A 15,987-nucleotide genomic window follows, 5' to 3' on the forward strand; every position below is an offset into this window, starting at 1 on the left:
GAACCGAATGGATTAGATAAAATTGTTCTTGTATTGTATGCTTAGGCTTATGCCTGTTCATAGCGTTCACTGGCGAGTCTTGGATTTGTCGCGGCAAATTCTTACTTATTCCGGTTATCTCAGAAATAATCGACGATAAACTTAAGCACAATAAAATTGTGTGCTAACGATGCTAAATAGGCAAAAAAATATTCCACAAACCTGTTTGCAATCATAGGCCATTCCTATTAGCCACATAAAGTCAATGAACAGTTTTGTAGGGTTTAGGTACCTGTAACAGTAAATTGTAAGGCTTGAGCTATCACTGCATTGAAACATATCTACATTACATTCGTTTCATTAAGATACAACAATGGCAATAAGAACGAAAGTCCGATACTAGCAAAGTTAGCTATCGCTCCAATCTCTCTAGCACGAAACGACGCGTATTTACGCTAGCATCAAGCCTAACTATTGGGTCTCTAATGAACAACGACCCGGAGCATTTGTCTTCGTAACAACGCAGTGGGAACAGAGTAACGGCTACAACGTACGAACCATCCCAGCTCAGAGCAAGCATAGTCGTGTGGAAACGTATGATGGTAGTTATGCCAGCCTTCTCCGGCTGCAGCGAAGGCGACAAATCTGGTTTCTGTTGGCCAAATCGTGTTATCGAACGGTTTTTCGCCAAAATAGTGCGCGAACGAATTGACAGACCACGTTACATTGAGCTGAATGACCTGCAAATGTATATTTGTTGTATAAAACAAACAGAGGGTTCTCTAACGCCGGAACGTCTTAGGAAAACAAAAACACACTCGCTGTTTCATATCACAACCATCCCTATTAAAGCTGCTAGCCGAATTTAAGGATCAGGTCTAATCTGGATCGTAAGATAAACTTAGATACTAATTAGAACAGTTAGCGCGATCCACTCAGTTCAGCGTTGTCGTCTGGAAAGCAACCTCCCACATAGCGCTTGTCAATCTGTCACAGTTTTACGTGCGAGAAAAAAACAATATGAATCCCGCCGACGGCGTCAGCGTCAAGCAGAAACGAATTCTATCTAAAAAGAAAAAAAGAAAGAAAGAATTTAGAACCGGTCTGAAGACGCTTACCAAACGGATTATCGTGCAGATGTAGAATGCTACCCAGATGGACTCATCCCAGCAGTATACGGGCAGACACGTGGGGATCAAGGTAGCGAATAGTAAGGTCAGCACAACGTAATGTCTACATTGGACACGAATAGGTAACCAGCGATCAACATCCATATAGTACCAGTCAAAATAAAGGGATGCAATAAAATAGGCAAGAAAAAACAAGAAGTACAACACAGATAGACAACGACTGACTGAAAATCAGCAAACGGTGATGAAGATGATTGATTGGTTGGTTGGTTGGTTGGTTGGTTGATTGATTACAGTCTACGGTGCAGTAAACGAACGATACGGCTATCTCAGCCCGTAACATTTCTATATGCGGCCCGTTAACAATTAATAAACTGATAAACGTTAATAAATAGAATAACAAATTAAGACATGCATAGTGTTTGATAAACTGCAACAATGCAATGAAGAAACGTAGTGTTGAACCAGTTCGAGTTTCACCTAATCGATAAGCTTTAAATAAGAATTAGACGCGTTTCTTCTCTTCAGCGTTACGTTAGAGTACGCCTCAACTAGCCGATCGACCCATCGAAAAATTTCTCCTGTTGTTAACACCAGCAACAAAAGATATATTTGTTAGGTAAATACATGGTTTGCATTCAAGGCGCTTGATCACGGTGAGCAAGAGGTACGCAAATGACCCGCACAACCAATCTGCATACATCGGTACATACATCGACAGGATCCCTACACCCACACACATATCTATATATTCCACCACGCCTCGATCATGTACGTCGCACGTTAAACTTACCATGTATTTACTACAGACGACATTAATCTACCCACGTTATAGAAGGGGCAGCTGTTCAGAGAAGATCTGACAATTTTTCGTATGCAAATTTAAACCTAGAAGACGGTAGAGCGAAAAATGTCAGCAAGCGATATCATCAATAGTCATCGTGAAAAGCATCCCCTGATCAAGAGCAAATTCGTACCTGATCTGAAACGCAACAATGGGATCCTCGGCAACATCACTGCAGTCGACTTTGGATCCTAGGCGGGTCACCTGTACGAATAATGCTAGCTTTAACTCGTGTAAATTCCATTATCAGTAATCAGCACAAGAAAAAATAGCTCCCTTCTAGTCTGTTCTTTTTTGTTTTATACACCCACACTCACACGCACGATATGAGGTCCGCTCGAAGGGTTATTTAAAAATCTTTTGTGGGCATTGTTAGCAGTTCGACGAAACGTCTCTTTCGACATAAGCAGAAAAGCAAAGCTATCATATGTTTTGGCTATTTTTGTATAACTAGAATCTGTACCAAACGGTTCCATACGAAACTTAAGTCATGCATATTTTCGGCTGCCTCTACCTCTGGGTGCTTCCTAACAAAAAGCCATCCAACATGCGAGAAGAATAAACCCCGCGTGATATTGTGCGGGTCAGCGTCGGTATCAGAAAATTTATGATGAACCCGGTGATCTCTGAAAATATTAATTGGCACCAAACACAGAGTCAGTTATTTTGCGGCAATACAGGCAGACGTATACTATGTCCAGTATGGCGAAACGGTGTGACCGACGTATCTAGTTGAACGGCCGATAGCTGGCAACCTCTGATTCCTTCTGCCGCTATACGAAACCAAGTTGTTAAAATAACGATTTGTACATGCGTAATTGACGTTTTCTGTCGGTTTTCGAAGCAAGTAGAGTATACAATCTATATGGTTGTGTGCTTAAATCTTCACTTGATCATTTGAGATGAACTAAAAACAATAGTTAATGTTAGTACGTCAAATGCTGACCATGGTATTATTTCGATGTATCGTTATTATTATATAAAGCTATATTATTGACGTCTGAAGCTATCACTTACTCATAGTTAGCTTGTAAGTTCAATAGTTGTTTGACCTGGTGTGCTGACAAATCCATAGACAAAAGAAGAACTTGAGTCTTTTTTCTATACAATAACAGCTACAGAACGACAGCTTTTAGCTAGTTCGTTATCACAAGCTTCCATCATAGACTCTACTATTTTAGCAAATCGTCATCGAAGCGCTTCTGATCATAAGCATCAACCTAAAAGTGGAACGGTCATTAACGATCAAAGCTCTGGGTAGCATCCGTTAAAGCGGAAAAAATTCCCTTGAAGAACTACGAATAATACCCACCGAACCCAATCGTAGATATCATTTTGAGCGACGCAGCAATTCGCCAACATCAGAAATGCTCGTAAAGGCCAACGTGCTTTATATGAACGGTGGCACCAAAGTCTGTGGGCTCCGGCCGTAACGGACAACCCCGACACGGACAGATAGAAGAAAGCTAGATCGTAGGGAGAAACGTACAGAAAAAAGAACGCGAAATTTTTTCGTTAGGTTAAGGTGCTTAAAATCAATCCGTCGAGAAATCTTGTATTTGATATAATTTAGACACTTCGACTATAATGAATTGGCTGTACATTGTTTTCTTTTCATCCATCCGTCATGGAATTATGCTGTCTAGACGATGCTACAGAGCCAGGCTTAATTCATGCACAGTGATATACCGATAGCTGAAACAGCAACAGAAAGGCCGCTTCTATTTCTAAAAGAGCATAGGAGAAGATAACGCGAAGCGGATGGTGTCAGTCTATGTATTGCCGAAAAGCTGACAAACCAACTTATAGTTTCTAGGCTTTCAAATATTCTTAACCGGTTCTACACAAAATGGCTGGAAAGCGCGCTAACTTTAAACTTCTAGCAAAGACACACTGGATTTCCGCAACTAGTCATAGCCGCTAAAGTGGCAGGTAAGCACTCGGGTAAATGCGAGACAATTCTATACCATATTGACGATAACATTAACGACAGTAATCGCCGTTGGTTTATGTCTATGACGTCCCACCTTTGATCCGAAGTCTATGCATGACTAGCGTATTCTTCATCTATTTCAACACGAGTGCACAAGTTTACCTTGTCCTTTAACCTTTTGCTATTCAGTCTGTTTTGCCCCATTAAGACTATACGTTGTGTTCGTATCCTTTGCTAAAAATTATAATAGTTCTAAGAGAAGCCATGGCCGGAGATAGCACGTGCTTTATTTATCCGCTCAATGTTCCACTTTATGTTATTAAGAAAAAAGAACGAAAACATAAACTGTCGGCAAACACACTGCGCATTGACAAACTTGTCTGTGGATTACGAACACAAATAATCTGGTGGTTTTTTGTCATGCCCGAACCGACTTTTGCTGTCTTTGCCAAAAATATCTTTCGAAGTGGCAGGCAGCCTTGAACGAGCGTAGTGACTAGATGACATATTACTAAACAATCAATATGGCACTACAGCAGTTTTTGAAGGCCCATCACAAGTGTGTGGACGCCTTTCATTTTATCTAAATGATCGAAAGACATCGTGCCGAATACATGCAAACTTTTGATTCGGCTTCCTCTGTGCTGTCTACGACGACAGTAACGTCGATTGACGTTGAGAAGGAAACCTAAGATGTTCAGTCATCTGTGGAAAACTAGGGCGGAACGTTTATGTCTATGTGTCTGTGCCTAAATTTCCTGTAAACGCTTGTTTCCCCGTTATTTGAAGCAAAGTCTTCAGGCAACTGAGAATTAAAACGGCTAGCATCTGCGAAGGAGCCTTCGTCTGATCGACTCTTCATAGGTCGAAATGTGTGATCCGAATTTGTCAATATAACAGCATTCGTCCACAGTTTTTCACAAGTAGCGGCGGCCTTTACCGATATGCGCCTTGCAATGTACAGGCCAATGGTGAGTGTTACCAAAAACAACAATCTCGACAACAGCTAAACCAGACACTAGACGTTCGTATTAAGTATACTTTTAGGGAAAGATTCATATATTCGCCACGACCTCAATTTGCGATCATCCAACATTCCCCTCTCAAGGTATTTCAAGGATACTTAAGGAAGTATGCTGTCCTTTGTCCACAATTCTCTACCTCCTCATCCGCATTCTCCATGCCCGCCTATTTAATGCGCTGTATAATAAACAAGTTGCCAGCTGCAAGTTGTGCCTGAGACTTGAAGTTTCTATTTTATTAGACCCGCAAATATAAGCATTATACGGTAGAGTACAGGTGCGTCTAAAAAAATACGCTAGTCCTATTAGCTGCTAGTACCGACTCCTATCTAGCCAACGAGTAGTTAAACTTAAAAGACGTTGATATAATCTCGAGGAACGGAGTTTACACGGCGACGAACTACCCTTCGTCAAAAAAGAAAAGGTCCTTAATGGCCACATTGCCTACTTGATCGATATCGAACTGCCGTCGTGATCTGCCCGTGTCAGACAGCTCGTTATCGGCGTTCTGCTATATTTCGTTGAAAAACGTTATTTAGAACTGTTACGTTCGGACCATATCGCGCTGTCACATGTAGAATGTTCAGCGGAATCAAGATAATAGCTTCTTTCGTAAGCAGAGCAATTTATACAGTGTTCCTTTGTTGAACCTGATTATGGTTTTGCGAGTTAAATGATCTAACATCCAGAAACAATTATACGTAGAACGTGATGCTCGTTTGTCGAAGGCCAAAGCGGCTTCCTTGCCATCTCCTATGCTTGTCCGTAGTAATATGTTTTCATATTTTTAGTATATTACATAGGTTTAATTATAATCCACAGTTGACGTCGGCGAATGTTGATACCGTAGAACGTAATATCTGTTCTTTGATCTGTCACACCTTTTCTCCGTCGATATGTGATGCTGATCATCATGTCGACCCGGGTCAACGCTGTTAACCACTGCCGGACCAAAAGTGTATGTTTTACTAATGCTGTCTATTCTAGGGGCTCCGCAACTGTCTGGTGCTAGCGCTAGGAGTCAAACTAAAAGCGCCCAAAAATACTTATCAACCTGTTGTTCTTATGCCGCTTAAACGCGAGCGGTTACTCATTGGTCGCTGACTTGGATGGTAAACGTCTTTGGACGGTTACATACGAACTGCGGCTCGTGTGTATAGACATATTGACGTTTTGGCCAATCCTTAAATTGCTATTCTACAGCCGACAAAAAAGGTGTTCATCTGCATACTTGTGACGGTGTACATCCTATAACTGGTTGGCTGACGAGCACCGGCTAGTACAACGAATTTGTATGTAAAAGCCCACTTCGCCTGAATCGGCCGTCCCGGTGTAGGCGGGCCCTAAGACACATAATCCAACCCAGTTATACCTCTCCTATACGACGTGATTTACGGATTGAAGTTAGGGTCAATAACGTTACATCTATTTTTCCTTGAATTCGTATATCGTGTTAGCGAACGGGTGTAGCCAATTGGCCGTTGTACAGTCAAATAAGCAAAGTAATTGTGGTTTCATGTGCCAGCAAGCACAACGATGCGTGCGTCCATGTGTCCACAGGTGTCCCTGTATTACATACGCGTATCTATCCATCAAACACGAAATGAAAGAGGGTAATGTCTTTAGTTAGCCGATGGGCAGTCAATCGATGGATGGCATTAAGGTGATTTTTAATGTATTAAGAATGAGTATAATCATTATTTCAGATCTTACCGCAATCTTCTCACATTAGTTTTCGACGCGTTCGTTTTATCGAGCATTGTGGGTTCAATACGCGCTCATAAAACGCTTATTGGACGCTCATTCGGAACAAACGCATTGTATATGGTTACATTTGACAAATCGTGCTCACGCGATACCGTGCAAAGTCATATCCCATCATATAAACGCCGATAGCGTCGATGTTATGGCAATACGAAGATCTGTGGGTCGAACGGGGCGTCATCGCCTCACTCAAGAACTTGCCGACATCGATAGATGAAATGTCCAGTGGCTTTTTTGCCAACAACTTAGCGGATAAATCGATGCGAATTACCGGACGAAACTATTTCAAGCGTAACAATAAGTTACTGTGAATATGGATCAGCCATGGCTTGCAACTAATTCCGCTGCATTTAGCTGGGGAAGGGCGGTGCGAGCGCACGTACTGATAAATCTAAGACACATAGAGTCTACGTACAGCTGGGAATCTTATCGGATTGAAGTTGCCCTGTCTGCTAAGCTGGCGAGGTTTAGCAACAACGTACAAAGTTCGGCTAGCGCAAATCTGTCCTGCGTTGTTGCTTCCTGCACATATGTGCCGTACTCTAGGTATTGACACCACAAAAGCTTTCCCTAAATTGATTTGAACGACAACTCTGTCAGAAGGGTTAGCAGTGCTTTATTGTTTGATATAATCATCAGTGTTTTTTTTCTACGAACGGAAATGCTGCCACTGTGATTTGTTTTTCTAATTGTTCAGTTACGATCAGGAAAACGGCTTCGTCCTAAGGGCATGCATCAAGTTGACATGGTGTGTTTTGCAAGCCGGCAAAATCTGCGAGGCAATGCTCCGTAATTAGTCATGCCTAGCTAAGCGTTACAGATTAAAGATACGCAAATGTTATTTTCTCTTCTCTATTGTAATTGATGCCAAAATGTACTGATATTTGCGGAAATAAAAGGTTACGATATGTCTAAATATTAATGCCTTATCAGCTGCCGATGGTAGCAGCGAAAATCGTAGATGCAGTGATTTAGTCTCGTTCATCACTGTTATAGATCAATCAACCGATCAATCAACGTCGACTTTATTTGACTGCTTAGCCTCTGATTCGGTACTGAGAATGCGAGACGGTGGTTACTACTAAACGTAGCGAAGAAGGCCGTGGGTCATTTAGTTTCTATATCGAGGCCAAGACTTCCCGCCGCTGTGCACATTATCACATTATTCACCTTACAAAACGACGAAATCGTGCCCGAAAAATTATTTTTTAAACACCATTATCTCTTAATGAAGCCCGTACCAACATACATGGAATATACTAGATGAGTTCGAGAACACTTGCTGCATTTCGTTTAAAATTCGACTATATATTTGACAACAAAAAAAATCAGTCATTTCGAGGTCACTAAGCCTTTAAATATATCTTTGTAGGAAAGAAAAATAGGACTAACCGGTGGACTGGTTTAAACTGAGCCTCCACACAATCCATACTTAAGCGGTCATACTTTTCGTCTTTTTAGCGTCTATCGGACTGCTGCGCCGACGGACATTTCGTGTTTTTTTTTTTTTTTTTTTGTTTTTATGCGACATAAAATTACAAAACGAGCAATAGCAACGTGACAAAATGTTAGCAAATGTGAAATATGGCACAAGTGACTCTGTAAGCTGTTCCACCTCCGTCTTTCATATCCTGTCCCCTTTTGTTGTCCCAAAGTGAAAAGACTAAAAAAAACGCTGATAGGCCCATTTGATATAATATTTACGACATAACTTATGTGCACAATCGTAACGCACTGATGCAGCACCAATTTATGCAGTAGTATCCAGCCGTTAAGTTTTGCCGTGATTCCATTTTTTTCTCCCATTCAAAATGCCATGGCAGGGCAAATGGTTTAGTTGACATGTATCGAACTTTCGTTCGACGTTTGGCCGAACGTTCTTCAGCTATTTGCTCTACACGTAAATAATTGAGACGAATAAAAGACTGGGGGGGGGCATATCAGACCGGTTACCTCTATAGCGCAGCAAAGGTATATAGGGTTGACTGAACATGATTACGTCGAACACCAAAAAGTTGAGCTGCTGCAACTTCAACGCTGGCTTCGCTTAGCATACTGCTGAAGGTAAAAAAAAACCTAGAACACGAAAGGCAAGGGATAAAATTGGAGTAATAGAACAATTTACGTGTTGCAGGTATGATCTCGGAACGTGAATGTGCTCTACAATGACCTTAGCGGCTCGTAACCAGCTCAAAACATATATGCTACGAAAAAAAGTACCAAATTAACATAAATGGATAAAGCGAAATTGGTATCGGAAACGGACCACGCAAATTAACGTCCCTTCTTTCATAGTTTGCATAAATAAACCTCACATTTATCAATAAGAATACTTGGTATTAAGTTTTTTTTTTCTCAAATAATGCTACGAGGCTCGTATCGTAGTAACTTAAGTCCCTGAAAGTTCATCTTACTTCAGACTGAATGTCCACGCAAGTGCTTTTGTAATGCAGAGTATTTTTCGGAGTGTCGGTCGCCAATGGTAGTACGGGACGTTTTTGACATCAACATAATTTTGTCCTAATTTGTACGAACATGCATCCGATCATGGCCGTCGCTGTGCATCACCAATTAGTAGCTGCGTTTAACTTTATGGACCGATTGGCCCATCGTTCAAATACATTTCGTCAACTATAATAAACTTTGAGACTTCTTTAACCTTTCTTTTATCAGTACGACCTATAGACCCAGAGTTATTTATTTATTTCGCAGAAATGCGCAAAAACATACTATGGCTATAACAACTGTCAGTTCGGCCAACGGTAAGAACTTCTTGATAACTTTGAGCTTCGTTATACAGTATTTCATCGTCAGGGGATTCGGCTGGAACCCCGTATATGTTACCATAAGAAAAACGTCTGACTGATTAAAATCCTGCTAATAAAGGGATCTGCTAAAAATTAATACAGTAGATGTTGTCAGTGGCGTAAGCCATTGAAGGTTATCTACCTTTAACAAAGGCCCAGCGCAGAATGGCAGACTGTTCACTTGGAAGCCTAGACATGCACCGGAACGATGCGTAGGCAAAGGAACGAATTTGCTTTAATTACAAGAATCTTTTCGCAACGTTTTTTTCCTACAAAGGCTGCGTTGTAAATACCGTCTCTAACATTTCAAAGGTAAAGCAATACTTTTAGTATAATCAATAACTTCATAATTCAGAATAGGAAGATGTTATTGAATGGGAAAAATGATAAAATGAAAGGGGGCTTTTTTTTAGTCTGAAAGATGCCAGTGGATGGAATGCAATAAAGACGCTATTCTGTAGGGTTAACTAAACACATAAGTAGACTAGTGCTGCAGCTGATCGCCTAGCAGCCGCCACAGACTTGATGAACATTATACCTTGATTTTGAATAGAGACGGTAAAACTCTCTAATTAATCCGTAAGTTGAGCTTAAAAAAGAAATTTCCGGGTGAATGGGCACCTAGGGCACTTCATTAATACAAAAACTGTCCTTGTCAATATGAAATCGATCAGGTCTTCAATTGAGAATAAACCCATTTAGCTTCTTCTCTGTTTTATCGTGGTGTTCGTGTCCCACTTAAGATTTTAAGAGACAAAAATACCATTATCATCCAAGCACAGTTCAAAGGCAGAATAGCGTGTGGGGTTTGATTTGAATCTGCAGCGTTGTTCTTCTGTCACCTTCATCCCTAACACGAATCCGAAGGAGCCGTCGAAAAGATAAAGGACTCGTGAAGTGCATCGTGGATCATTTCGACAATCAGGCCGTTTAGCGATATCCTGTGACAACTAGTCGTATCTGTGTATCTTCAGCCCCTTCTCGCTTATCTTATAGGTTGACGTCGTTGAACGATTAGGTTATAATAACAGCCCATATATCACTTTCTCGTGTGGACAATATACCATTCGCTCGGGGCTTAGGCAGCTCCAAAGTGAGAGATGCTTCTAAAAACAAATACAAATTCAATGTTATGTTTTATTTGAATCGATCTGAAAGTTCTACTGTCTTTCTACGTTGTCGCCTATAAACACATGGATACACTTCGACCGTTCAAGTGGCCAATTTGCTAACCATCTTAATTGTTATCGCGTCGACGCAGATCACGATAAACGTATGAAGAACTCTTTTTTGCACTGACGTCAGGCCGTTAGTTTTCTGTAACCCGGATATTTGCTGATAACTCTGTCTCTGTGATATGTCTCTTCCTCTCCTGACACTTCAGCTATAAGCGCGTCAACAAACGACAGTATTAACTGTCGTCAAGAAAGAAATCCCCGTTTTGTTAGTTTTCTCTTTCCCTTGTAAAGACTAAAACGTTTTCACCCCGAGCCCCCTCGCGACGAGCAATGCCTTTAGCAAGATAAGTTCCAATGAAGTGCAAGCAACATCCGCACCTCCGCCAAATCCATGTCCCTACATTTTAGTTTGGCAAAACACGCAGTATTCCAAAACGCCTTTCCGTAGTGGACATTAAAGCGTGACACTGATTCATTTTATTCCTTATTTTGTGCACGCTTCCTTCTCGCCATTCTGGACTTTCCTACTATTTGCTTGACTGTTTTCGGCGAGTCTCAGCAATGCAGAAGATCTGACAACTGTAGCTGTCATTACCAAACAATAATAATAGCCATAGACGTGTACAGATTTTCACCACTCTGATTTTACCTCCGTCGTCCATTTTCTTTTTAGTTCGTTCGCCTTATGCTATTTTATTGCTTGTTTATTATTCATCGTTACCCTGTGCCGTCTATCGCTGATAGGGACGCTACGCAATTACGCAAAAGGACTAACCGCAAAACACTGAGGCTTATCGGCCGTCACAGCCACGATCATCCTGACTAAGCAAGTCAATGCAGAATTCTCGACAACAAGCTTGTACCGAATATTATTTTTTAGCCTTTTTGTTTCAGGACACAATTTTCTGTATCACCGCTATTGTCAGCAAAGCTCGACTGGTTAATTGCCAAGGCCATTGTCAGTTTCTTCATTGGCTACGGTTCTCATTGGTTCGTCGTGTGCGTCGTAGATGATACTGGGTATAACGGCGGCGACAGCAGCGCCGCCAGTGGAAACTGTACGGATTACTGTCCTTGACTGGGTGTGTGCCTGTTTGTCCTTGCATTTGTCTATTTGTGTGTTGAGCATGTTAAGCACAATTAGGCGCCGGTGACATTCAAAGTCGATTTGCTCTGCTAGACACTAAATCAGAACGAAGACAATGACGTGCAGTTCTCTTCGTTCTGATTTAGTTGTCTAATGGGATGGGAATCATTAGCAGTCGCCGTTTCCAACATTTTTTAAATGTTTGCAGGGCAGAATAAAACTATCGGCAAAATCTTTGATTCTGGCACGCTCCTGGGACAATGTCCAAGGCCTTCGATTTTACGGATAAGTGTATTCGAGTGATGATCTTTGGGGTTCCATATCAATAAGGATTCAATCTTATGTAACGACTATATATATTCCTCAAAAACAATCAGGCAGGTATTTTTAGAGAAAGAACGCCAAGATCAATAAGAGCTATCGTCCATACAATGGGTAGTATTTGTTCTAGTCGAGAAGTGGTTCGAATGAAGGAAATCGAACATTATCATTTACCTAATTCCTGCTGTTTCCTGTCTATAGCCGTTCAAACTATACAAGCCCGATCTATTGATTCGCAAGGAACAATGTAGATCACCTTTGATCTGAATGCAACCAATGTTCCTATTGCTAATACGCAGCGTACTGTAGGCCTGTGGACCATTTGCCCGCCGTTAAGAACTCTCCTTTTTGTCGCTTTTTTCCAATCCCCTATAAGAATTTCATCATCATGTGCGGCGAGAACCATTGCGATGTATTAGTGTGTGTCGAATAGCGTAGTACATCGGTCCGATGTATCCATTGTAAGCGGCTACCGGGACGGCGTTCGCAATTCTTTCCTTCACTCTCCTGTTTATAGGCAAAAAGCCATCAGTAGTTGGAAATCGGCAGTCAAACTTTGGTTGTGTATAAATGCTACTCTACGTGCGGTTGCCATAACAGTACGTGTACAGTGAGTAGAAACAAAGCGGCCTACATGACGCTACTATACGCCTTCAAAGCCAGCATTACTGACTGGCAAAGGTAATGATAACCAGGATTCTTATTGCATCAGTGCAGGACCGATGCCTGCCTGCCTGCCTGCCTGCCTGCTTTTGTATAGAGCGAAAATAAGTCGAGTCCATTATTATTAATACTTGTTCCTGCACAAAAGATGAGGTACGGTTAGTGCTTGTGCTTGATGTGGTGGAAAGCAGTTGCTGCCGGAACAATAGCACTCGCTCGGTTGCTACTGCTGCCATTCATCAGCGAATAGAAAAACATAAATCGGAGTGTTTGCTTCACTTGCGCTTTCAGACTTCAGATCGAAATCTCAAGGTCACCGAAACAAACCGTATTTATAACCGCGATCGCAGTGCGCAAGAAGACAAACGGCTGAGTGGAAGGGGAAACCACGTGGCGGGAGCAAATAGTGATCGTGGACAAAAACTCTAGCAGCAGACAGTCGAGAAAAGCATATCAGATAGGCTAGCCGACGGGAAAAAGGTGGGTAAAGCTACGGGCTGACGCGGTTTAGTAAACTGTGAACAGATTCCGCCGAATACAACGATTGTATTTCGAATTAATACGCGACCTTGACTGGTTACCTGTCACAGAGCTATCACAGATAGAGGTAGTTGGCTAATAGCAGTGAAAACGTTGACGCAACGAATCAGTGCATCATTTAATACCTAGGCGATCTCAACACTTACGACACCCTGTACAGAAAAAGAAATAGGGTAGCTAAAACGCGTTAGGTTCAACAAGGTAACGTGTCGAACGGTTGCTTGGGTAGAAAGGGGAAGCGAGAAAGAAGAGAGAGCTATGGAGAAACTGCCTGCGAAACGAATAGACATATCTCGATAAAGGTACAATTTGAGTTGTAATTATCAGTGGTGAGGCGACATTACTACGACTACCCTGATAACCGACGTTACGTCGTCTTACCGTAAGCAAACACATGCAACGAGCCAGATGCGTGACGTTGTTTTGGATAACGTGTATCAATATATAGGAGATATAGAAACGGGCAAATAGGTAAATCGACAGGACACGATCTTCTACGTACTCCTGTTTCAGCTGTTGGCCCTCAAGGTGTTGGCAGCGATTAGCGATCCATGATTGACACTGTTAAGAGCACAAACTAGAGAATCTGCTTGCTCAGACCGACCTAACGGGAGGCTTACCTCTATCCTTCACCAGAGATCGCAGATGTCTGCGTTTCAAGGCGCCACTTTCAGGTTCTGTAGTGACAACTCGAAAATCCTCAGATAGGGCAACGGGGAACTGAATCTCGAAGGGACGGAGCGCTTGGACAAAGATGCTCTTATCTTGGACCCGAAGTGTTTAAACATATTTTTTATGCACAGAGAAAAATCATAAGTGCATCCCTCAACGGATAAAACAGTATGATGCTCTACAAAGCTCCACTGTATTACTCGATCAGACGCTAAAAACAGGAGAGGATAGAGCGTATACTAATTTTCGACACTCAAGTATCGCCCAGCATTTTTCTAACGCTTCACGAACTAAGAAGGCACGTGTACAAAACATTCAGAAATACTGTTCTCAGAAACTGTTATTGTTCTAAGCGTCAGAATAACGGAAGCACAAACAAACAAAGGCGCCAACACCCACCGGCTGGAAGCGATAGAAAATAGGAAAATTGCCCGCTGGGCATTTTTATCGTTGTCGCATTATAACCGTACGTCGTTACGATTGATGACCGTGAGGCATCGAATATTGGTGACGCAACATAGCTGTACATAATAAGTGTAGCGTAGTGCTACGTACGCTATTTACGTAATGAAAGCTGTAATCTACGTTCGCTCGACGTATTTAGCAACTCACTAATCAGTCAAACGCATGACTGGCAAGCGCAATCAAAGCTATTTTTCGTACCTTTGCTAGTAGTAGGACATAAGTGACAAATACGTCGAAGCTTGTTTTCGTTTGTATCCAATTTTTGATCGTTCAGAAAAAGAAACGTTTAATTGAACGGAAAGTATTGTGGAACTTTTTGACGTCAGCGGTTTCGACTAACTAGCAGGGACTGCCAGGTTGACCAGATCGCAATGCAGGCATGGCAAGGCGATGCTCGCCAGAAGGGAAAAAAGCCTGTTATATTATTTTTATAAAACTATGTTTGCATTTTCACTTGTTTCAGGGTCGTTTAAGAGATTTACGCAGAAATATAGTCAAACGTAAACATGCGTGGCGGTCATGAAATCAGATGTTAACGGCTGAGTCCGATGGCGTTAATCGACAAACAACGGATTGGAGTGTTCTCCTCAGTGAATAATTGGACACATTGAATGAGTATCTAATTTTGAGCTCGTATTCCGACATTTTACAGGATCAACTGCTAATTCGGGGTGGCAACTACTTGTTATTACTGTTTTGGCAAGAGGACTAGAGACTGCTCGTCCAACAGTATCTTCCGTGTGTGAGAATTGTGCCAATGTCGGCAACGTTATTAAGGCCTGATACTGCAGCAACTCAAAAAGGTGGACCACGAGCCATCTGTAATCACCAAACAACGATGACCATTTCAAACGAACGATATATTTGCCCACTTTCGTCGGGTTTTTCATTGTTCGTTATCTGCTGTTGCGGAACAACGGCACAAGCAGCGAAAAGCCAAATTAAAGTTGACCCGCTGCTGTGAACGACGTTTCTACCCCCGCATTATCGCTTGGTCAACACTAGTTTCACAACAGAAAACGACCTTTATCAAGAAGTTATGTTGATCCTAGGAAAGAAACACCGAATACGATGAAGCATAAGTTCTCACACAGAATATAAGTAATCTGCCCATAGAAGCAGATCGAACGCAAAATTATAGGTAAGTACATGTGCAATATTTGTGCATCATAAACTGCATTACCGTATCGTTTCGAAGTTAAGTTGATAACCTCTTCATTTATAGTAGTAACAGATTTACTGCAATATTCGCTCATACCCCACGCTGTGGGGCATATTAAAGCCAGTTACTGCGATTTAATTTTCAATTTACGCCTACGAACCTTTCGAGCCTCCGACCGATTCCGTGTTGTTGATTAAGCGATGATTATCATTTTTTCTTCTTGTTTTTTTGATAATAACGTCTAGCTGTCGAGTAGGATATTAGAAACATCAGCTTCAGAAACACATGGTACTCTCCGATGTCACTTTTAGCTATAACGTTTAGCATAAGATCGAAGAAAAACGCTTCTTCAAAATAGTATCATTTAAACTTAAACGTAACTAATCACTTCACACTCAAGTCTCATTTTATATATATATA

General features: G+C 41.6%; 1 protein-coding gene and 2 long non-coding RNA genes across 3 annotated transcripts in view; 2 read left to right on the forward strand and 1 right to left on the reverse strand.

Moving 5' to 3' along the window:
* The window catches only part of LOC111252596 (stearoyl-CoA desaturase 5-like), a 34,970-nt gene that overhangs the window by 3,739 nt on the left and 15,244 nt on the right, over positions 1 to 15,987 (reverse strand). Inside the window, exons 8-13 of the mRNA XM_022810762.2 lie at positions 3,266 to 3,419; positions 2,468 to 2,579; positions 2,087 to 2,157; positions 1,098 to 1,212; positions 538 to 719; positions 202 to 271 (exon numbers count right to left, since the gene is read on the reverse strand). Of these exons, the coding sequence (XP_022666497.1) occupies positions 202 to 271; positions 538 to 719; positions 1,098 to 1,212; positions 2,087 to 2,157; positions 2,468 to 2,579; positions 3,266 to 3,419 (704 nt within the window). The remainder of the gene's footprint in view (positions 1 to 201; positions 272 to 537; positions 720 to 1,097; positions 1,213 to 2,086; positions 2,158 to 2,467; positions 2,580 to 3,265; positions 3,420 to 15,987) is intronic.
* LOC147754854 (uncharacterized) lies at positions 6,802 to 9,004 on the forward strand. The gene is made up of 2 exons (XR_015329589.1): positions 6,802 to 7,420; positions 8,807 to 9,004. It is a non-coding gene; the product is annotated as an uncharacterized LOC147754854 (long non-coding RNA).
* The window catches only part of LOC147754855 (uncharacterized), a 39,889-nt gene continuing 35,687 nt past the window's right edge, over positions 11,786 to 15,987 (forward strand). Inside the window, exons 1-3 of the long non-coding RNA XR_015329590.1 lie at positions 11,786 to 12,746; positions 13,020 to 13,208; positions 15,058 to 15,546. This is a non-coding gene — a long non-coding RNA (uncharacterized LOC147754855). The remainder of the gene's footprint in view (positions 12,747 to 13,019; positions 13,209 to 15,057; positions 15,547 to 15,987) is intronic.

The sequence above is a fragment of the Varroa destructor genome, unplaced genomic scaffold (genome assembly GCF_002443255.2).
Source record: "Varroa destructor unplaced genomic scaffold, Vdes_3.0 BEIS01000006.1, whole genome shotgun sequence".
Taxonomy (NCBI): Eukaryota; Metazoa; Arthropoda; class Arachnida; order Mesostigmata; family Varroidae; genus Varroa; species Varroa destructor.